Here is a 25,077-nt window from a genome sequence, read left to right on the forward strand (position 1 = left end):
TATACAAATATAACACAAATATAACACAAAATATTATACATATATAACACAAAATATTATACAAATATAACACAAAATATTAAACCAATACTCCACAAATATTAAACAAATACTTGACAAATATTAAACAAAATAACTTTTGGACAAATTTCCTAAAAATATAATTCAAACATTGGAATAAACAGTATACAAATGCTTTACAAACATAACACAAACAGTGGTATTTCTATATCACTCTACAATTGATGTATTGAGCACTATTTTAACAGTGGTATTTCTATATCGCTCTACAATTGATGTATTGAGCACTATTTTAACAGTGGTATTTCTATATCGCTCTACAAATGATGTATTGAGCACTATTTTAACAGTAGTTTTTCAAAATCGCTCTACAATTGATGAATTGAGCACTATTTTAACAGTGGTATTTCTATATCGCTCTACAAGTAATGTATTGAGCACTAGTCTTTTTTACTCTTTACTTAAGTGCTAGCTCTAACCGTAGAGTTCACACATATCTCCTGCCATTTTATTCTTTTTCGGAACGACGTCATCTGCCCACTATTTTATATCGACATGGTACAAATGTAAAGTATGACGAAATTTCCTGTCGATTTGTCCAGAAATAAACTTGTCACCGCATGCGAATATTTTTTAAAACGAGACAAAATTATCCACAGGTCTCCTCGCATTACCATTTTTTGTTTACAAGAAAATTTTCAGAAAGTCTTCAAAATCAATTATGTCAATCCTGGTGAATATGATAGCCAAGTTGAAATACGTCATTGTTCTTAAGGAGTATCTTGTATAACAGATTCATTGCCTCTGATTTTGTGCGTGTTTGTATAAATATAAGTAGATTTAGAAATTTATTTATTCTACTCTACGTTGAGGTTGTTCCTTATGATGCTAGAATAATGGTTTTGATAACCATTTGGTAACGATTTGAGATGAACGATTTAATATCATCCATCTCAAACATACCATTATACACTTCTTATTCCGCAAGATCGACTGATACAAACCACAATGTATGTGATAACTCAGAGTCAACTTTTAGATGATAGAAATTATTCAAATACACAAATCATGTAGTATTTTTTTAATGTAAAAGATTGCGTGTAGCAGAGTAATTTGTGTTAGAGGTTGTAGAACGATTCAACAGGAATGGTGAATAGTCTTGTCAGTGTTATTTCAATTCAATCACAGTTAGTCGCTATGAAAAAAAGAAACGTTAAAGTATGAGGTCCCTGCAAGAATCTGAAATCACCTGAATTTTCAAGTTTATAGCTTGATGTATCTAATCATGCGCCGAGGTTAAGTCAGACCGAGCTAACTGACACCTATTAAAATAGCATGTCAGTTAAGGTAATACACACCCACTGGCAGCTGTCAGAAATAATAATACAGTCTTTAGTGATTAAAATACGAATTTCCGTGTGGGGATGTAGCCAGTTTTGCAAGCTATCCTTCAGAATATATCATCTTTGTCTTCTTGGGCGATCAGAATCTCCGACCATCCAGTTGATCGTAGCAATCGGCTTCCTGGACTCAATTGAATTGACTTTTGAATCTAGCAAATAAGCAGTTATTTGCCCTTCTTCGTCTTGAAGTCTAGATATATTCCAGCTCACTAACCAGGAGGTTCGAAAATGCAGCATTTCTCCAATCAGGATTCAACTTGTCCCAGATTCACAGAGATAACATGGGAATGCTGTCTTGTCATTTAGAACTCATCTGCTACATATTGTGGACGTTAAAAATCCGCGAGAGTAATGAATAGAAAAGGAGGTGGCTAATATTGATGCCCTGGCAATTGTCAACGTCGGTAAGACATGAAATGGTAATTTAATGTGAACTAATTTGTAAGGGAACATAGCATTTTAGTTACATTTAAAACTGACAGATATAAAGAACCGCGTAAGGTGGTGAAGCGATTAATTCAATGACGTTATCCCTTTAACCAATTTCTAGAAAATAATGAAATTCTTTTTACGGAGATATCCAATCAACTAGTTGTATTGTAGAAACTTAGTTGTTGTCAGTTTAACTAGATTTAATCTGAGTTAAGTAAAACGAGAGCCAGAAAATTGAGAACTTTTCATGCTGTTTTATTCTATATCAAACTGTGTAATTCCAGATATTTTCAGACTAAAACTTCCATGAATGCTTACGTTAGTTTCGCTTTTACAGCGTGCGAGTGGTTGTATACTATTTTCTCAAAAGAGTATCAACTATTTTTGACCAGGAACATTTGTGTAAAGAAATTACAACTATAAAGATTGTTGTTTCAAACAGCATCTAGAATAGGCATATAATTGTAAAGATAGCTTGACGGACAAGATAATATACACCCACTGGCAGCTTTGATTTTGAATAAAAATATTTAGCAGTACGGTAACAATCGCTAGTATGAAATATTCAACCTCCAGTCATACATTTCTTTTGAATTTTTTGGGCGATACTGAATAATATTACCAAGTTTTGTCAGAATCCGTGCATTTTAGTGCTTAAGAGCTAAAAATCAAAAGCGTTTTCAAGAACAAGGTCAATAACTCCTATTGAAACTTTTTGTTGATTTTCAATAAGGTTCATCCATGGGTGATAAGAAACAATTTTGCCAAGTTTCGTCAAAATCAGTCAAGAATTGTGCCTTTTAGAGTGTTTACGAGCAATTGTGGACGGACGGACGGACGGCCTCAGTTTATTGCCCCAACCGAACGATTATAGGCGGGATACAATGTTTATCGAAAACTGGTTGACTATAAGGGGGTTATTAAACTCAGAGCTGGTGTCTACTGTAGACTCTCAAATAGCATCCTGATTACATGTTTATATATAAACGAAATTTGTGCACCGAACTGCATATTGACATGATCGTGTGATAGCCATGGTGCACATTTTAAGCCCATTGTTCTATTTCAAAGGAAAATTGTGATTTCAACTTCATGGGAGGAACCCAGACGTAAATTTGTGATATTCGGATTGCTGTGACCTACATTTACACATTGCCATTTTTCTACCAAGCAGAAATTCTGTTATTTTTGAAGTTATGTTTTTCATCGCTATGCTATAAGTAGACTTCAAGCGGTAACACCTCTACTGTAGACATCAAATAAGCGACATATTGAGGGGATATCATATGGTGGGTGTATATATATGTATTATTTTAATGGCGTTATACCTTGACCGCTATAGCCACCTTTCGCGTTTCATAGAATGCAGAGATTTAATTGGATTGTTCGCCGGCCAATATAGCCAATCAGAGCTCCCAACAAAAAAGATGTTTAAAACATGGTTTATTGTTGCTTTCTGGCTGTTGCAGTCAAGGTATAAGACGCAGATCGTAATAACTTGAAATTGTGAAGAGGAATGAAAATAATGTGCTGCGCTATTTTGGATCACAGCAGATCTTCAATGTAGTATAAGAATGATTTAGTTACCTCCAATGTCTGTAATTTATATTTTAATGTCTAGAAATATATTGAGTTACATAATTTTATCTAATTTGTTTAAATCTTTCTATCGATTGAACCGTCTGGAAATAGCAGAACTGAAATAGTCTGAAATCGTCTGCATCTCATATCAAATTGATACGGTCAGTTAGGTACCCCCGAGTTGAACACCTTAACAAAACGGTACACGCTTTGGTCCGGGCAAAAGAAGATTGAGATAAAAATTGTTTTTTACAAGGATAATGACTTCAGATGTCGACATTCCTCTTACAAAGCTAGTCCGTAACCAAGCCAGCTGGGTCGCAGAGTGTAACGTTGCCCACTGTCCAATGAATAACGATTACAAAGAACAGATAGGATGTTTAATATCATTGCGTTTCTGGTGTCTCAATAATTCGTCTCAATTCAATAGATCACTGATGAATGTTTGGAAATAGTTTTACAAGAGCGGATAACTGTGCGAATTTTAGATCTGATCTTTTCGGACTACAAGAAGATGGGATGAAGAAGATATTCTGATGACCAATTGCTACAACGACCCCGTGATTCTATTCTCGGTATTATCACTTTCTGCCTCTTTGGGTTTTAGTTGATATACGACCAAATAACGAGACTGGAGTCAATAAAATTTGTCTTATTAAGCCAGTTGATGTATATCAGTATAGAAAACCCGGGTTTATGTTGTAGTTACATTAAGCTCGGCTAGAGTAGATAGTATTCATAACTTTACCATTCTATCATTATGAACTCTTACAACAGTGCGATCGCATTTTTACTGTCATGCCATTGGGGAATTCCGTGTTCTTCTGTGGACAGTTTTTGTAGTTTTTAAACCCTATCCTTGATATGAGGGTGTGTGAGGGTGTGTTTGTTCGGAATAGGGGTGAGGAAAAGGGAGGGGGACTTGCCATCCAATGGCATAAAATATATTAATATGTACTAATATGGTGAAGTGATTTTTGGTATTTGCATCAACATGAGGGAGTCATACAAAATACAGTCCGATCAATAACATTCTATGTTAGCTCTTCTTTGTTTTAAAAAGTAGATATTTCAAAATATGCCACGTAAATCGGAACATTCTCATACGTTAAAAATAAGGAATATCATTATGAGGTATTCAGAATAACAGAAGCGTTATCCACACACAGAATCGTGTGATGTTTTCTGATTAAAATTAACTTAGAAACTATTAACTACACGAACTGTCATAAGTTTCTATTCCATCAAAATAATAATGATTTATTTTCTCTTAAAGATAGCTTAGTTCTTCAACAGATTGCTGATATTTCTATGCATAACTTGCATATGTTTTAATTGCATGTATTGGCTTCCCATTTATCGTCGGTAAATTCTATTACACTATTTTTTTGGAGTATAGAATTAAATATAATCATTAATTAGTAGGAGAGTCTTAGACTGACTTTACGTTTCTTAACACATATAACTCCGAGCCGATTTACTTGGTATATTTTTATTTCAGGGAAGGGAGAGTTTGATTCCTTTTAAATATTTTTTTTAGAAATTGGAATAAGCGTCTGGATCCGCTTGGAATTATTCTTCTATTCTGATCTGAAATAAGATGAAAATAATAACTCGTCCTATGGGCGAGGGGTTAGTTTCTAATGTACAGATCGACATAAGTTTGCTATGAACAATATTAGCATTGAGATTCCCGTTTTTTTGAATATGTGCGACAATCATCTTTTGTTTATAGACATGGGGGAATTTCTCTTAAAATATGAAATTCGGACGATTTGTTTAAAAGGTTATAATTAAATGAAGTTCATAAAACATCAGTCTATTTTTAATTCGACTGATAAAACAATGACTACTCCCTCTTTTGACACTAATTGAAAAACCAAGTACGATTGAATATTAATTCTGAGAACAATAGAATATCTTCGACCGACTATCCTACATTTAACTGACTAATCTGTACCAGTATGATATATCAGATACAATAGTAATGTTTCTACACCTTGGCAAGACTCCATTGATGAGCATGATAATGATAAGACTGGTTCTAGACTATTGTATCTTTTATTCATTCTGCTGTTCAGTGGCGGTGCCAGCCTCCCGACACTAGGGGTACAAAAAGGGGGCAGACTGACTCAATGGGTGGACAACTGTTGAGACTGAATTCAAAATGCGGCCACTCTGTGGAGGAGTTATCGTCGCGAGCCTCCCATTGAGCGTCTAAGAGGGTTCTCCCAAGAAAATTTGGAAAAATTGAATTGATTTGATGCATTGTGACACGTTTTTGTGACAAAAACGTATACAAATCATTATGTTATAATTTGATTGAGTGGGGGTGCAAACCATTTTATCTTTGTCGATCTCTGTTCCCCAACTTTACTGGCGCCGCAACTACCTCTACTGTATCTAAAGTCATAATTTCTCTATTTCTACTGAATGACATCAATGAATTTCTCGTCTTCAAAATATCAAGTTTCTTTTGTCTTGTTTTAATATATTGTATTATCCCGAAAGTGTAGTTTTAGCGAGAGTTGAAAATCCAAAACAATTAATCCCTCGGTCTTATTCTTTATATGAAGATATAGTTGAAATGAACATTACCGATTCACAGTACAAAACTCAAAAGCATCAACTTAACTTTGCTGCGATCAAAGGAGAGACAAATTCTACATTTCTATACGACCTTACGCTTTTTCTTGTGCTCAAATTTGTGAAAACTATAAACAAAAATCTATAGAAAGGTATTATATCTTAAAACGTATCTAAAAGTTTTAACTCCAAAACTTTACGTAAAAGGTAAAATAAACGCATATGTCTCCTACGTTTTCTTAAGATTTCAACTAAATATGACGAGCCATTATAATACCAATCACCGAAACTATGTCAAACTGCTTAATTAACAATGAGTACTCTCAGTTTTTAATTAACGCTGTTAAAACAATTTCATTTTGATCAAGTAGATACATAGAAATAAATAGCATAATTTAGAAAGTCATTTTCAGGTATAATTTACGAAGTTTTTGATAATGAAAATATTTTACAAAAAAAGCGGAATGCCCCTTTAAAATAGCCTGATACAGAGCACTGAACCTCGACATAACGTTTCAGCTGTGGAATTGCGCATCGTTTTATAAAATCAAATATTCAGGTTTTTTAACCATAATTTGAACATATTATAATTCAAAAAATCATACCTTGCCAGATTCTAAATACCAAGATCTAAACTACTCTGTAAAACATTCCTAAGAATTAAAATAGAAGTAGTGCTAATTCGAATATAAATAAGTTTTTCTGCAATGCTAGATTTGTCGGCGATAAGTGGGCCTACCTAATAAATTTCTGGCAAGGAATTCTTCTGTTTTCTCTACGATTAGATTATTAACAAGTTTTAGCTACATGGTGTCTGGACTGGGAAATAAATGACTTGATAAGTTCTAGTTCTTATTGAAATACTCAAGGTGCCTCGCACTATAGGGATTACCACTTGCGAATGGCTGCGAATAAGATAAGCGGTCATATATTTCGAAAGCAACGCTCATGCAGTTATATTCAGTACTCATTGTTCGCAACCAAACGCAAGTGGTAATCATTAAAGTGAGAGGGCGCCTTTATGTTAAATTGCTGATGTAATAAAGGAATAAACTTTATGATTGTACAGTGGAGCCTCGTTTATCCGCACATTCCCGTTCCCGATAAAACGGTGTATCGAAAATCCGGATAGTTGAAACATGCCATTCCATCACGTACGCAACATGTGATAGACATGTGTGTACTTTATAGGACCAATACGTCGATAATAACAATAGCATGCCTTATAATTAGGATTCGCTAATTTATAAACATAAATTACCGTGCCGTATATTCGCAGCGAAAATGTTTGATTGTTCCGTAGCCATGATGGTATTGACTGAACGAAAAATTTAATTCAAGTAGGCATTTTACTGAACGAAAGACAGCTCACACGTGATCATTAAATTAACCGCATATTCTCAAATAACGATTTATTAAATAACATTCAACAAGGCATCATGAATAATAATGTATATAAGGTTAGTTTCTATTATACTATTATACTTCATCTGTTAGAAATTAAAAAGATGATGTCGTAGCTTGAAATGATACAGATTTTTGGTTGTACTGTCTGTATTGTTTGTGCTTAAAGGGACAAGTAGGCCATTTTTCTTTTGACCAATCATACTTTAGTATCAGAAACTGACATGTTAAGCTGAGCTTATCAGTAATCAGTAACTCACAGTCTAAATTTGAGCCTGCAAATTGTTTTATTGTCTGAATAACGCGCATAAGATTGACACGTTTTTCATGGTTGTATTGTGTCCTCACAGTATCTTCTTGACATGATACCAGTTTATATCTTTAACATCGGCATTGTTATGTAAATGCATTGAATATGAGTTTCATTATAACGTTATGCTTAGTTGTGCTGTGACTGTGAAACCATGAGCAACATGTTGTGCATTTTATAGATCCATTGGCAGTTGCAAAACGAAAAAGATTTGGTTAATGCTGCTTGCCACAGGTTCCCTAATGTATGGTGCTGGTCTTCTGTATTAACCAAACAGAAAGTAGGAGGTCAAACTCTCTTCATTTATTTAGAGAGTAATATACAATACCCAGTAGATATTATTCTAGAAAGTCAAGACAGTCTGACCTCACACCAGCAACTTCATTTTCATAATGTGTACCATGTGGAGAACGTGGTGTTGAGCGTCATAGCGTTCTGCATTCAGGTTAATGAAAACAAGCGTTACTCAATGCACTTCATATTTGTTGATAGTAAACCAACTGTTTTAAAATTCAGTAGATCCATTTTCAAAACAGCGGATCGATCCCGGCAATACGGGGTTATGATACAGTAACATAGTAGTGTTCTTATATTTTTATTTCATTAATGCACACATCACGGCATGATAGTCACGCACTTAAAATATTATTCATTTTCAAATTGATATTCTGTTCTCTATAACAATAAATACTGTTATATTTTAGTTTGATTAAATTATATTGCTAGTTACATCCGATTTTGATTTTTGTATTCAAAATTGGTTTGTATTCACTATACAATAGGTCAAAACACATAACATTAACTACACTCGTGGTTATTCGTGGTTCCATTTTGTCCTGACCAACACATTTTGCTTATATAGCGTTCATGTGTATGTACGTATACTACTGACTTAAATGGTATGCCTTGCTCTAGCATTTGAATATCTCTTATCTATATCTATATATATACGATAATAAAATATTGTGCTCAATTAATCAATTGTAGAGCGATATAGAAAATCACTGTTAAAATAGTGTTTAATACATCAATTGTAGAGCGATATAGAAAATCACTGTTAAAATAGTGTTTAATACATCAATTGTAGAGTAATATAGAAATATAACAGTTAAAATAGTGCTCATTCATCAGTTGTAGTGCAATATAGAAATACCACAGTTAAAATAGTGCTCGATACAGCATATGTAGAGCGATATAGAAATACCACTGTTAAATATTGCTCAATACATTCATTGTAGAGCGATATAGAAATACAACGGTTAAAATGAGTGCTCGATACAGCATATGTAGAGCGATATAGAAATACCACTGTTAAAATATTGCTCAATATATCAATTGTGTAGCGATATAGAAATACCACTGTTAGAATAGTGCTTAATACATCAATTGTAGAGTTATATAGAAGTACCGCTGTTAAAATAACGCTCAATACATCAATTGTTGAGCGATATAGAAATACCACTATTAAAATAGTGCTCAATACATCAATTGTAGAGCGATATAGAAATACCACTGTTAGAATAACGCTCAATACATCAATTGTAGAGCGATATAGAAATACCACTGTTAGAATAACGCTCAATACATCAATTGTAGAGCGATATAGAAATACCACTGTTAAAATAACGCTCAATACATCAATTGTAGAGCGATATAGAAATACCACTGTTAGAATAGTGCTCAATGTATCAATTGTATAGTAAAATAGAAATACCACTGTTAAAATAGTGCTCAATACATCAATTGTAGAGTGATATAGAAATACCACTGTTAAAATAGTGCTCAATACATCAATTGTAGAGTGATATAGAAATACCTCTGTTAAAATAGTGCTCAATACATCAATTGTAGAGTGAAATAGAAATACCACTGTTAAAATGTTTCTCAATACATCAATTTTAGGGCGATATAGAAATACCACTGTTAAAATAGTGCTCAATACATCAATTGTAGAGTGAAATAGAAATACCACTGTTAAAATAGAGCTCAATACATCAATTGTAGAGAAATATAGAAATACCACTGTTAAAATAGTGCTCAATACATTAATTGTAGAGTGATATAGAAATATCACTGTTAAAATAGTGCCCAATGTATCAATTGTATAGTAAAATAGAAATACCACTGTTAAAATAGTGCTCAATACATCAATTGTAGAGTGAAATAGAAATACCACTGTTAAAATAGTGCTCAATACATCAATTGTAGAGTAATATAGAAATACCACTGTTAAAATAGTGCTCAATACATTAATTGTAGAGTGATATAGAAATATCACTGTTAAAATAGTGCTCAATACATCAATTGTAGAGTAAAATAGAAATACCACTGTTAAAATAGTGCTCAATACATCAATTGTAGAGTGAAATAGAAATACCACTGTTAAAATAGTGCTCAATACATCAATTGATGAGTGAAATAGAAATACCACTGTTAAAATAGTGCTCAATACATCAATTGTAGAGCGATATAGAAATACCACTGTTAAATTAGTGCTCAATACAATTATAGAGTGATATAGAAATACCACTGTTAAAATAGTGCGCAATACATCAATTATAGAGCAATATAGAAATACCACTGTTAAAATAGAGCTCAATACATCAATTGTAGAGTAATATAGAAATACCACTGTTAAAATAGTGCTCAATACATCAATTGTAGAGCAATATAGAAATACCACTGTTAAAATAGTGCTCAATACATCAATTGTAGAGTAATATAGAAATACCACTGTTAAAATAGTGCTCAATACATTAATTGTAGAGTGATATAGAAATATCACTGTTAAAATAGTGCCCAATGTATCAATTGTATAGTAAAATAGAAATACCACTGTTAAAATAGTGCTCAATACATCAATTGTAGTGTGAAATAGAAATACCACTGTTAAAATAGTGCTCAATACATCAATTGATGAGTGAAATAGAAATACCACTGTTAAAATAGTGCTCAATACATCAATTGTAGAGCGATATAGAAATACCACTGTTAAAATAGTGCTCAATACAATTATAGAGTGATATAGAAATACCACTGTTACAATAGTGCCCAATGTATCAATTGTATAGTAAAATAGAAATACCACTGTTAAAATAGTGCTCAATACATCAATTGTACAGTGAAATAGAAATACCACTGTTAAATTATTTATCAATAAATCAATTTTAGGGCGATATGGAAATGCCACTGTTAAATAGTGCTCAATACATCAATTGATGAGTGAAATAGAAATACCACTGTCATAATAGTGTCCGATATGTCAATTGTAGAACGATATAGAAATACCACTGTTAAAATAGTGCTCAATACATCAATTGATGAGTGAAATAGAAATACCACTGTCATAATAGTGTCCGATATGTCAATTGTAGAACGATATAGAAATACCACTGTTAAAATAGTGCTCAATACATCAATTGATGAGTGAAATAGAAATACCACTGTCATAATAGTGTCCGATATGTCAATTATAGAGCAATATAGAAATACCACTGTTAAAATAGTACTCAATACATCAATAGCATGAAGCGATATAGCACGAATTATAGTTATTTCTGTTACATTGATTGTTACCATGACATTGTAATTTCAAAAAACATCCCCTATGTTCCAACAAATATATAGTGTTTCAGAGGAAGTTAGTAATTGGCAAGAATGAAATGCTAATTTACGACAATTTTCTGCACCTGATTGGAGTATCAAAATATAACACCATTCAGTGTTCTTATCCTGCACAGTTTCGTGTACATTTGGCCTCGATTTATTTCTTTAGATGAGAGAGCCTCAATGTATTTTTCTAGAGAGAACATTGTTGCACAATCTGTTACCCTTAGGTTATTTTGTCCCTTTTCTCTTGAATGGTGGTTCTCTATACTGAATATATCTAATTCAACATCCAAGTCTATTGCTGTACAGCTAGTTAATGCCAAGCAAATTAACATTTTGCTTCCAAGAAAACCGGTACCGGCCTTATTTATATGTCTTGTATGCTACTAATCCCCTTGCCGATTGCTGAATATACTGATTTAAATATAACTATATTATGAATAGAATGATAACATTCATATATTCCTGAAGGTGGCTAGATAGAGAGATCTGCTAAGAACTATTATTTTGTATGAATCAATTGTCAGACGTATAGTAACACTGACCTATATATCTGTTCTGATTTCATTGGAATGGCGTATGTTCATATAGCCATGTGAACTCACAAAAGGCGCGCCGATTTGACAATTCCAATGACAGAGCCATTAAACTGGACCATGTTTCGATTTGCATTTTCCGAGAGATATCCAATTTGCACCGACGTCGAATAGATAGGAATGACAAATAAACCAAATTAGCCATACGGACTCTAGAAGTCACACCTTGCCGATTTAGCTAGCGCAAGGCATTGTATCAAAATTTCCTTAAAACGCTGGTATACGCTGAACAATTTCTGTATCCCTTTTTAATTTTGTGGCGTACAGATAGCGTATTCACAACGAATTGCGCGTATACATAACGTAGTATAAACTTATATAGAACGTTATGATAACTTATACTAATAATACTTATAATTCATACTAATATAACGATTGTGATATACCAGATGCTATCACACCATGACGATTTGGCTAGAGCACGCGAATACGTCTACATAAGTTATGGATAGGTTTTGTTTAGTTTGAAAGCACGTTTAAGCACCCTGGTATACGTCGAAGTACGGTAAAATTTTGTGCATGACCCATACATCTCGCATACGTGGAATGTAAGAACCAATGCTAAACTGAACTTGGACAACCACAGAACTTACTAAACGCGTGCCAAACTTACAGCTACCGTATAACATAAATATCATTATACGTTAATTGTAAAGAAAAACACGGATATATAATGGAAATATGTCCGACATATAGGTCCAAAGTATACCAGCATACATCGAAAAGTTAGTGCAAGTAAAATGTTTATTCGTTCTCCTCTTACTACGATGTATACACAGGGTGGTTAAAAGTTGATCAGCTTATACGAAACTTGCTCATTATGTATTCGACGTACGACCGCGTACAAATTATTTATACGCTGGGTATACGCTTGCCTTAATCGTCAATGTGTTACAGGTCCATAACATAAGCCATTACTAGCACATATACGACAACCGCGGACAATGACGCCAGGTTATAAATACATAATATAACATTTGAGACTTGGATGTATTTTGTAGTCAGTAAGAAGACTAATCTGATTATTATTCATGGGAAATTAAGTGATAAGTTAGGCTTGTATACGTCAGAATATCGTATTGTCCCTGTCTTATTTTCTATAAACATTATTATATTATACATAGCTTCTAGACCATAATCATATTCTTTCTGTCTGACATCAACTAGGTCACACTTACAGGCATCCTCACAATGTCAAGCTATTAAGAACTTCGTACTTTTAACCTTAAATGCAACCTTTCTTGTATCATGGAATGCAGTGATTTGATTGGATTGTACGCCTGCCAATACAGTCAAACAGAAAGACTGTAAATATTATGGATTTGTGTTCACAAATTTCTGTCAAGGCCTCTGATTGGCTGTATTCGCTAACGCACAACCCCATCAAATCGTCTCATTTACAAACTTCTATGATATGAGAAAGGTGACTATTTCAGGTGTAAGTACGAAGTAACCTTGACATTGTAAAGATAACTTACAGGAAATCTCAAATCTTCTTGATATCAATTAGGTTACATCTACAGGTAATCTTAAGTTTTGTTCTGACATCAATTAGGTTACACCTACAGGTAATCTTAAGTTTTGTTCTGACATCAATTAAGTCACACCTACAGGAAATCTAATGTTTTATTCTAACATCAACAGTTTGGAGGCAAACTTTTCTTTTAATAATTGTTTGACGATGGCTGTCTTTATTATCACAGGATAGAAGATAGCTAAAAGAAGAACTCATACTGAGTTTTAAATCTTAAACAATTTCAGCCCACATCACACTTCCCCCGGTCGTAGATCGTTGGCCTTGATTGTATACACCTCTCCGCCCCCAGATAAAACTATTTGTTCATATTTTAACAGATTCTACGCCCAAAATTCTTCTCTTTTTTATATAGAAACTGTGTATAAAATCAACAGGCAATTGCAAATAGTTAATCTAATTATTAAGCTATAAAAGAAATGTATGATAAGATACGCTATGGTTATTAAATAACGTATCTAATTTGATTTATAAACAATCATTATATGAGGTAAAAACACTCTTCACACAACTCCTAGAGTTCATCACTGGCTGACAGGCATGGCGTAGCTCCATAAATATTACCAATTAAACTTCAGTTGTTAGTGCTAATTGAGAAGTTGTGATATTATCGATAGAAACATGCAATTTATATGTATGAGGGGGTATCAGATGGGACCGTCGAAATGTATAAAAGTGTATGAAGAGTCTTCTAAAAGGTTTATAAACCAGGTCCTCGTTCAATTTTGTGTGAAGTATGGTCGCCATGCAATATCTTATGATTTTTTTTATTCATATAGAAGCGCGTGGTATCCTCTCAACTACCATAGGCAAACTTCAACTGATCAAATGAATTGTATGTACAGTCGACAGAGGTCCGAATCCACTGTTGATGTTTTAAATAAATATAATTTGAAACTTTGTAAGCGGTCTGAACAGTACCCCATGTGATGTTTACAGGTCACCGTACATAACTGTAGAACCATTGGCGCAGGCCAGGTTTATGTCCGAGGGGGACCAATCTCAAATTAACCGAATTTCTCACCTAGTTATGACTTGCTTTTGGGGCTGCGAAGGGGGGCGGCTGCCCACTCTATCCCCCCACCCCTTGGCTCCGCCGCTGTGTAGAACGTTTAGTTAGTTTTGATTTGCCCAATAGAATGCTGAAAAGTAGGACTTTAAACAACATCCCGTTCATTTATTTCTATTTGCCATAATTATAAAGATGACATACTGTGATATAAGTTGCTGTATAATGAGATAGGTCAATATGTTGCATCTTGAAAATCGTTGAGAATAAAATAACCCGATTAAAAAGATATTCAAGCCAAATACTGTAAAACCCATTTTCTACTTCTCAATTTTCTCAAATCAAAGCTATGATTATTGGGTTATTTATGATAGCTATTATTCTATATTTTAGATCGAACACAGAAAAGATTTAAAGATGGGTAAAGTCACGCTTCTTGCAATCCACGGGTTCTTCTACAAATAACTTAAGTAATAACTATTCGAAGAGCAAAACGAGTCCAAAGTAACAGTTTGCAAAGACATAGGTAGCAGCAAATGAACTTGTATATTAATTATGATAGGGAAATGTTTAAATATAAAAAGTGTTATTACACTCAAAACCGGCATTTCACGGTGGTCCGACGGCCTGTCGGTTAAGAGGGGTTTCACTGTAGGTGAAATCTTTACCACAATAACGTGGCGTGACGGCTTGCCAGGCAGAGCACGCTTAGGCTTTCATAACATCTGATAACCATTGGCGTTGGCCTAGCAGGGCCATCCTCCCTTCCCCTTTTTTGTTTCGAAACGCATGTTCACCCTTCAACCTTTTTTGGTTATTGCACATTCCGCTTAGTTTTTTGTGTCTGTTTCCTTCGTAACGTCATAAATAAGAAGATTTATTTATATGACTGTTATAATTAATGGAATCTCGAGAGATGCAGTCGTCTAAATATCACGTTCATTAGTTGGAAGAACTCCATTTCAGCTTCCCATGTCACTAACCAGAATTCTAATCCGCTGTCCAGTTCTCCTTCTATTGATAAAAACGCAATGGCCATTAGAATAAACCTATGAATAGTTTAAATATAGCACTATTGGACAAAGCGAACCCGACTACCGCTTCTCTTTAATATCATAAAAATAAAAAGTGCACGTTGATATAATAATACGAGATATAGCAGCTATACACACCAAGCCTTATTGATTTCTACATTATGTTTGTCATTAGTTTTCATTTCAAATTATAACACAGCTTAGGTAGAACTGGCGTCTGAAATTTTTTCCATTATTTTTCTTTATCACGATGTTTCTTAAGATTATTTTGTATATGTTGGTATTCTTTGTTTTCTTTTACATTGTTATACAATATTCTTCTTCATGTGATTGGATGACATAATTATTTTGGAATTAATTTGCTCTTCCTTCTATTGTATATACACATTAAGCCTTTTGCTATGATATAAAATCGTTTGCATTAACTCACACCAATAAGGAACAAACGGTCAATTTGTTCTCTTTGCTGATTGCTAGAGTTTCTGTTGACTTAACCTTCGTTTAACAAGTTCCCATTGGAATTGTCAATCGGTAGTCAAAGACCAATACTAAAACAAAGACACACGTAAGTGTTATCTCTTTGATTCCTATAATTATGCTAAATATCTCTCCTTTCCTAATCAAGAGGTGTTTATTCCGCTGTTGCAGAGAGTTAGTTATAAAGAGGGTCTCTAAACTTTTTATGTGTATCGGGAACATGATTCAAATTTTCATTCAGACGTCTGTGGTTTTTGTAACTAAAATTAAGCTTTTTTAAGACGTAGAGATTACAATTATATTCTTAGCAGTTTTTGGCCCGATACATATAAAAAAAGAGCTAGAAAACGTCATTAAACCTGAAAAATAAAATTGAGTTTTAAAGTCCTACTTTTCTTCACCTCATGGGCTAATGAAGACTGACAACGCCATGCAGTGTGCAATGAGGGAAATTTACCAGGACAGCAGCGCTGGCCTACTTATCCGAAGTTATTATCTCAACCTATGTCGGGATGGAACCCTGGACCTTCAGGTTAGTGAGCAAGCGTTTAACTCACTGAGCCACCAGAAGGAAGATGAATCCTTAAAATCGTTGTTTCTGTGACATAGTTTACTGTTAGTGATGTAATCTTGTTACTGGACGGGGAATTATATAAATATCCATTAAATACAAGGAGACATCTTGAATTAGCTATATATAGCCAGGAATAAGTTGTAAAGGCGGAAGACATTATCTTCAGTGTGATCTAATAATAAGACCAGAGGAAACTTAGGGTTAATCAGCGCTAGAACTCTGATGACCTTAATCAGGGGAAGGTAATAAAATTACTTGGTTTATCGCTCTTGTTCACGATGTATTTACAGTGTCTTATTGGTCTAAATATTTGTAGTAGGCTACTTTACGCCCAAAGTAAGAGACTAAGATAATCATAGCTATGTCGATTACAACTTCATGTTTGATCAGATACTTGAAGTAAGCAATGGAGTTTCACAATGATGGCGCTGTTTGATATTCGAGAAATGTATTTGGTGAAATGTTAAGCAACATTTGTTGGGCATGATTTGTATTTGAAGAATTGTTACCGAAGAAATGTAAAGAGACACTTGCGTTTTTGACACATTACGTGTGTATCCATAATTATTCACCTTTGAAAGTTAAAAATTAGACTCGAATTTTAGTAAGACTATGCCATATATAGAAAACACATATTTAGGAATATACAGTGAAATTTCCAGTTCGAGGTATATTTGAAGGGATTATGCGATTTTCGTGCCTTTTAGTACTTCTTAAGACTAATAAAGCACAATAAAGACCAAAATCAATCCCCGAAACCGCCGACTGTTCCCCTTTAAAAACAAATCCCCGGAGAGTGTCCTCAACTCACTGAAGTCCAAGGTCCCCAACTCATGTAGTTCGGCCACTGGATTGCATTTAAAGAACAAGTTGATTATCGTCGGATTTTCATTTTGGAAATACATCTCTGTGAGTGGAATAGAGCTCTCGATAAATAAAGTTAGTACTTAAGGGACTATTTCGCCTGTAAGTGTTAAACTAGGGGTGTTACTATCCTCATAATGGGTATACATAGACTGATCATAATGTTCTCATAACAATAACAGGTTCACCACGTCACCTATTGAATCAGATTGGCTGGTCACAATGGGAAGGCATGTCGTTAATGTACATCTGTCGTGTACTAAATTAATCCTTAGGGCAAATTCACAACACTGCATTTCTGTACCGTCAGTTAATATTTGAAATCCAAATAAAGGTACATGTATTAGAGAATGGAATAAAACATATTGTTGATCGTCTCCGAAATTATTACACACTACCGTGTTTAACGTAAGCAGTTAAACCTCGTATTAGGGACCGCGGTAATACATATTCATGATATCACGTATCTACCATTTCTGTTTTTGTTTTGATGTTCTGAACCTGCTCATTACTAGTGATTAATATGAGAATATAGGGAATATGGGCAACCCGTCATTTCGAGTGATTAAAGCTCTGGTATCATCTATTTTTAAATAAGGGAAGGTGTTCTAACACAGATATTAGTTTCAATTCGTAACAATTAAAGAGTATTTTTATACAATATGAATTGGGATTCGACACCTCCCCCATATACATTCTTCAGACAAGTTTTATTTAAATTGATATATTTCAAGAGTTGTATACGTTAATCAGATGGAAATTGATGCTATATTCAGTCCAATCATTCCATATATAACTTTCGAGTGACGAATCATTCACGTGTGTTCTGCTATAAATGAGCGTTGAAATTTTCATTTGACACATAGACTAATTATAACTGGGGTCAAACACACACGTATTCGAGATTAAAAATAACAGTATTCTAACTTTAATATTTCCATTTTGACATCCGTATTAAACCAATGTTTAATATACCGAGGTGATTGCCTCGTCTTTACACTCAGACTTTTTTTTACTCTTCTATAATACATCCCATCGATTTGAATGGCGAATCGGAAAACCTTTCCACTCTTGTCGGTTTCTATTACTTTAACAAGATGAATTAGTCTTGAGCTGCTTCTCTCGAAAGGTTACATGTAGTTTATTTTAATGAAAGGAGCTTGGCGGATATCGAAAAGCTTGTTTGTTATATTTGAAAGGATGTCGATGAGGAAATTGATTCAAAAGTTGTCTGTTATATCCAGTGAATCAAGTATAGATACTGCATGCTTATCTCTTGTGGAGCATCATCAAGTTGATTGCACACATTACATGTATATGCATAATTATAACCCAAACTATTCCTTGTATACATATAAACCATTGTTTTCCTAATTGCAATAATTTTGACTGTCAATTTATTTATATGTCAATTTCATGATCTTAATATTGGTCTTGAACGGTTTTTCACCGTTGTGATATGAATAATAATTTTGATAGGTAAATGTCAGTTTTTTCCTTGTGATATGAATAATAGTTTTGATAGGTATATGTCAGTTTCCTCCTTTGTTATTTGAATAATAGTTTTGATAGGTATATGTCAATTTTCTCCTTGTTATTTGAATAATAGTTTTGATGGTATATGTCAGTTTTCTCCTTGTGATATGAATAATAGTTTTGATAGGTATATGTCAGTTTTCTCCTTGTGATCTGAATAATAGTTTTAATAGGTATATGTCAGTTTTCTTCTTGTGATATGAATAATAGTTTTAATAGGTATATGTCAGTTTTCTCCTTGTGATATGAATAATAGTTTTGATAGGTATATGTCAATTTTCTCCTTGTTATTTGAATAATAATTTTGATAGGTATATGTCAGTTTTCTCCTTATGATATGAATAATAGTTTTAATAGGTATATGTCAATTTTCTCTTGTCATTTGAATAATAGTTTTGATATGTATATCTCAGTTTTCCCCTTGTGATTTGAATAATCGTTTTGATAGGTATATATCAATTTTCTCCTTGTGATTTGAATAATAGTTTTGATAGGTATATGTCAGTTTTCCCCTTGTTATTTAAATAATAGTTTTGATAGGAATATATCAATTTTCTCCTTGTGATCTGAATAATAGTTTTGATAGGAATATATCAATTTTCTCCTTATGATCTGAATAATAGTTTTGATAGGTATATGCCAGTTTTCTCCTTATGATCTGAATAATAGATTTGATAGGTATATGCCAGTTTTCTCCTTATGATCTGAATAATAGATTTGATAGGTATATATCAGTTTTCTCCTTATGATCTGAATAATAGATTTGATAGGTAAATATCAGTTTTCTCCTTGTGACTATTATGTGTAGTGACGATTATTTAATAGGACTTCGTGATAAAACATTAGGACTATATCCTACATCATTGCAGCAATCCAGTGATCTAGCTTCTTCTTCATCATTTAACTTATCTTCTTCTTCTACAGCAGTTGGTTCATCTTCATTTTATAATTCTAAAAATAGTCATGTCACGAATGTGGTAGATAAAATTGAAAATTGAAGCAGGACCAGTGGAGTGGTTTGTCCCTACTAAACGAGGTGGTCGATTTATATGTTATGTTAAATAATAGTTTTAATAGGTATATATCAGTTTTCGCATTGTGATCTAAATAATGGTTTTGATAGGTTAATTCCAGTTTTCCATTTGTGATAGGTGTACGTCAGTTTTCTTCATGTGATTTGAATAATAGTTTTGATTGGTATATGTCAATTTTCTCCCTGTAATTTAGAAAAAAGCCAACTAAAAGCAGAGCGAGTTGGTCCATTTTGAACCTATATGCGACAATATAAGCATTTGGTCATAGCTCAAGGGAGAGGATATCTTTAGGAAACTCGAACTAAATTAATTTTTACCCTGGAAATGAGAGACATCAAAGATAAGGATTCGGATACAGATCAGTGTTTCACTTTTATGTCTAGACCTATTTATCAAAATAAGAGAACGATACACGAAAAGCTGTCCCTTTGGTAGCTCTAGGTTCGATAGTATGGCTGTGCCAAATTTTCACATAGTATGATTACTTTCTTACTTTAGACAAGTTATCAATAGGTGATTGATTTTACACTGGCCGTTTATACCCTTGCCAAAACTTTGTATAGTTTATTAACGTCTGGCACATCATTCTGTCTGGCCTGTCTTTTTCCACATCAATGACACTATCTATAATAAACCTGGTTAAAATTCAATCGGGAAATGATAAGCTGATGAAATGATTAGTTTCAGAGCTTGCAACAATTTGAAAGGGTTGGTTTGGTTTCCATTAGAATCATTTTGTTCTGAACAGGTGTCTGTTGTATCTGGAATTGGTATTTGGGTTAGTTCTTAGGAATTACAGGAACTAATGATAATTTTCATTTTGGAAAACATTGGTTCAAAGCTCATCAAAATATTGGTGTTGACTTTTGTATGATTATCAATCAAGCTTCTACAAGAACCATTTTTGTCTAATCCGTTGTATGGTAGTTGAGATAGTGACGTCATAATGGGCAAGTATATAGAAAATTATGAGAAATCAATGCAAATAAAGTTTCAAGTACTTGTAGATAGAGAGAAAAGGGTGGTCCTGTGAGGACATTTGATGTGTCACAGCCAGTCACATGCTGTGAAAAATAAAAACTTTCCAACTACAATATATACAACATCTCATAATATGATGACTGGACTATACACAGTCTAAATTAACATTATCTAGAAGTACTCAGAGAATTATTACTATCAAACTATGTGAGAACGTGCCTGGTATCCAATTATAGATATAGATTATAGATTCATGCTGATTCGATTTGGGAACACATACAAAAACAGGTTGAGACCACTGTTCTATAATGTGCACTCCGTAGGTTTCAACAAACCTGCTTTCCTGTTCTCAAAAGTCTTTGGACTTTCGACTAAGAATTTGCCGAAAGTATTAAAATATATATTGACAAAACACAATTAAGTTTTTGAGAAACATGACACTGATACATATTAACAGCCCTAAGGGAGATCAGTGCCTGTGAATTTCATGTAATTAAACAATGAAAATAATTTAATATTGTTTTATATTACAGATTGGAGACAATGAGGAAGAATAGAAGTGGTAGATAGGAGATGGAAAAATTTAAAACTTCCCCGTCCCCAGAAAAACGGGATGGGCGACCTGCCCATGAGAAAAGTGGACGGTTAAGTAGTCGCAGTAATACACCTGATATAGTTGCGAATACGACTGATAACACTTCGAGCGATGATTATTACGATGAACCGACCAATTCTACCAATACATCTTTGGCCACGACGCCCGTTTGTTGTATTGACAGCAAAAGTCACCATTTGCCGCCGCCACCTTCTCAGTTCCCAGCCAAATTTAACGTCAACTCTTATCCTATCTGTGATATTCCTATGCAGAATGTACCATCCGTGCCATATCACCAGGTTAACCTACCACCAAACCGTGCTGATCAGCCACTGCATCCAATCCACTGTTCTTCGAACGAAACGCGTATACTCCAACAACCGGTGATATATGCAAACACGCCAAGCAATAGGGGAGACAACTGGCAAAACCGAACTCGCGAAGTACCGGTGATTACGAGTGCTGGGCGATCCCATGTGATGATGCCGAAACCAAATGCTGCTGATCAAGTTGTGAATCCGAACGAAATTTATGCAAAGGTTGACAAAACACGTAAAAAGGAAGCTAAGTCGAAGACGGCTTCACCTACTTATCAAAATACAGAGGAAATTGCTACAACAGTTGTTGCCGTGCCAAAACGAAATGAAACTAAGGTCACAGTAGAAAAGACTTCCCCCGTTGAGGCCGAGGACATACCGAGGGCCATACCTAACACAAATATAGCAGTCGCATTTGTGGTCACATGTTGTTTCAATCTGCCGCTGGGAGCATTGGCTATTTATTGTTCCTTAGTTGCTGCTCAAGCTTTTCGTGATGGTAAAATGAAAAAAGGTGAGCGCCGTACTCAGATTTCAATGTTGTTAAGTCTATTTGGGATTTTAGTTACTGTTCTAGTTGTGATGGGAGTTGTTCTTCATCTGGCTATGTCAGGAGCAAAAGGTAAAAAGAAACGCACCCAATCAGAAGGAGCTCGTGAATTGGATATAAGTCTCTGATCCAGTGTTATAGTAGGTCTTTATTTTGTTTTGGGGATGCATGAGTGTCAAACAATATAAAAAAAATTGTGTTGGATATATTTCGTGGTCGTAGAAACAAACCACTGTGATGGGGTTCTATTTTCCTATTTTCATCGGTAAAACCAATGTGCTTGATCTATGTTCTTGATATTTATGACTAAAGTGCTTGATTTATGTGTGATCTTTGAAACATTTTGACACACCAACAATATGGATAACCTTTGGATTTTTTTTAGATGAAGAAATACACAGACGTGTGCTTGAAAAGAAAATTGTCTTATATTTAGATAAAAAAAACCATGAAACTTGGCGTTCTGGAAGCTATCAATTGGAATTACTTTAACCAAACCTATTGTGTATAGGCTACCCAAACAGGTTTAAATTCCCAATCAAATGTCGGTCCACAAAAGCGTTAGTTGATGTCAACAGAGTAATTTTCAATCATTAAAACAATGGACATCGATATAGATTATAAATATTGATTATATAGTGATACGGTCGAGACTTTTCAAAAATGTAAGTTTATAGGGTATGTCGGTTTGCAGTAGATGTTGTTCGGAAGGGTTTCACTGTATATAATATACAAATATAAGGAACAGCATAACCTGAGTAATTATAACACAGTATTTATTGTATATATTATTATGTATTAAGATTGTATATCTTCATCAAACGCTATGTCAAACCGGCTCATTAATAGACGAGCTACAGAACTTTTTTTAAAACATGCATGATTTGTCATATGGGCTTCCTCATATAGAAATCACATGAAACTAGAAACCATACTTAGTGTTCCATCACGCTCTATTTCAACATGCATCGAACATTCTATTTTTGTGTTTAACTTCAGATGTTCAGTGTAAAGGATAAAAGAGTACTGTATCTATAAGAAATGTATTTTTAATGCCTCTGAGAGATTTCAAACTTCCGGCGATTGAACACAATTTTCTTGTATAGTAAAATATATATAATAGAAGAGTTTGTGGTTCGTTCGCTGACAGTTTGAATAGTTTTGGTGATTGTGTTACAAGAAATATGTAAACATATAACATATCACATATAACGGATAGTGATATTTCTAACCGGATAGTGATATGTCTAACCGGATAGTGATATGTCTTAACCGGATAGTGATAACCCTAGCCGGATAGTGATATATCTAACCGGATAGTGATATGTCATAATCGATAGCCATTTGCCATGATGGATAATGAAATGTCATAACTGATTGTGATGTGTCTTACAGGCTAGTGATATGTCATACCGGATAGTGATATGTCTATCGGAGAGTGATAAGTCAGAATCAACAGTCATATGTCGTAATGCATAGTGACAAGTCATACCGGATAGTGACAAGTCACACCGGATAGTGATATGTCACACCGGATAGTGATATGTCTAGCCGAATGGTGATATGTCTAACCGGGTAGTGATATGTCTAGCCGGATGGTGATATGTCATACCGGATAGTGATATGTCATATCGGATAGTGATATATCATACCTATTAGTGATATGTCATACCGGATAGTGACATATCATACCGGATAGTGATATATCTACCGGAGAGTGATATGTCGGAATCAAAGGTCATATGTTGTAATGGATAGTGACAAGTCATACCGAATAGTGATATGTCATTCAGATTGAAATAGGTCATACTGAGAATATCATCGGCTTTCATCATTGTTAGCATAGTAATATTATTAGGAATGAAAGTTTGTTTTAATCAGTGCCTTATAATAAAGATTATGTAGATTTGTGAATTGGTGTTTAATTTATGGCTGAATTTCTACCCTTAGCCCATTTCTATTGCCCAATTATAGAAGAGCAAAAGTGACTACACGTAAAACAACATAGGGCGTTTACATCTTATTTCTTATCTCTCAGCAAACCGTAGAACGGTAAAGATGGGTTCCCTTATTTTCATATATGAATATGAAAATCATTATACTTATATGAAAAGAAAGTAGAGGTGACTTGGAAAAATACCAGTTTGTCTCACATGTCATAATTAATTCTTAATTTGCTAAATTAGAAGAGAATTACCAGCAGAATTCCAATGAGTGACCGATCAAAAAAGGTCAAAAAGTCTTTTTTGTTTATCCAAACTGTACATACATGGGCATATATGATTGGTTAAAACTCTTAATTATATGCAATAATGTCATAATGATATGATTAAGAATACATGATAATTGATGAGAAATACTAATTTAATTTAACACTAGAAAATAAGGACACCCATCTTTAAGATACATAACAGTAGAAGTTCAACCTCCACTTTACTTTAAAATCTTAGTAAGACTTATAACAGCGGGGGATAAAATTCAACTTATCTCATTAACCTAATAAGATACGGGACAGTAGAACTCAAAACTCGATTTCTTTTCATTAGCCAGATATATTGATGCCAGGCTGATAAATCGGTTTTGCACAGGATATATTTTAGTTTTAAGCCGTTAAATCTTATAAGAGTTGT

The 25,077-nt window shown here is 33.9% G+C and overlaps 2 protein-coding genes across 2 annotated transcripts; both read left to right on the forward strand.

Annotated features, from left to right (window-relative positions):
- Nucleotides 1-9,092: 9,092 nt before the first annotated feature.
- Nucleotides 9,093-9,437, forward strand: LOTGIDRAFT_122839 (hypothetical protein; the record flags this gene model as incomplete). The annotated part of the gene is made up of 1 exon (XM_009060445.1): nucleotides 9,093-9,437. A coding segment is annotated over one exon (345 nt), but the record flags the coding sequence as incomplete, so codon positions are not given.
- Nucleotides 9,438-21,558: 12,121 nt separating this feature from the next.
- On the forward strand, nucleotides 21,559-24,352 carry LOTGIDRAFT_233737 (hypothetical protein; the record flags this gene model as incomplete). The annotated part of the gene is made up of 1 exon (XM_009060446.1): nucleotides 21,559-24,352. The coding sequence occupies one exon, from the start codon at nucleotides 21,559-21,561 to the stop codon at nucleotides 22,573-22,575; it is 1,017 nt and encodes a 338-aa protein (XP_009058694.1). The 3' UTR covers nucleotides 22,576-24,352.
- Between the last annotated feature and the right edge of the window lie 725 nt (nucleotides 24,353-25,077).

The sequence above is a fragment of the Lottia gigantea genome (genome assembly GCF_000327385.1).
Source record: "Lottia gigantea unplaced genomic scaffold LOTGIsca_42, whole genome shotgun sequence".
Taxonomy (NCBI): Eukaryota; Metazoa; Mollusca; class Gastropoda; family Lottiidae; genus Lottia; species Lottia gigantea.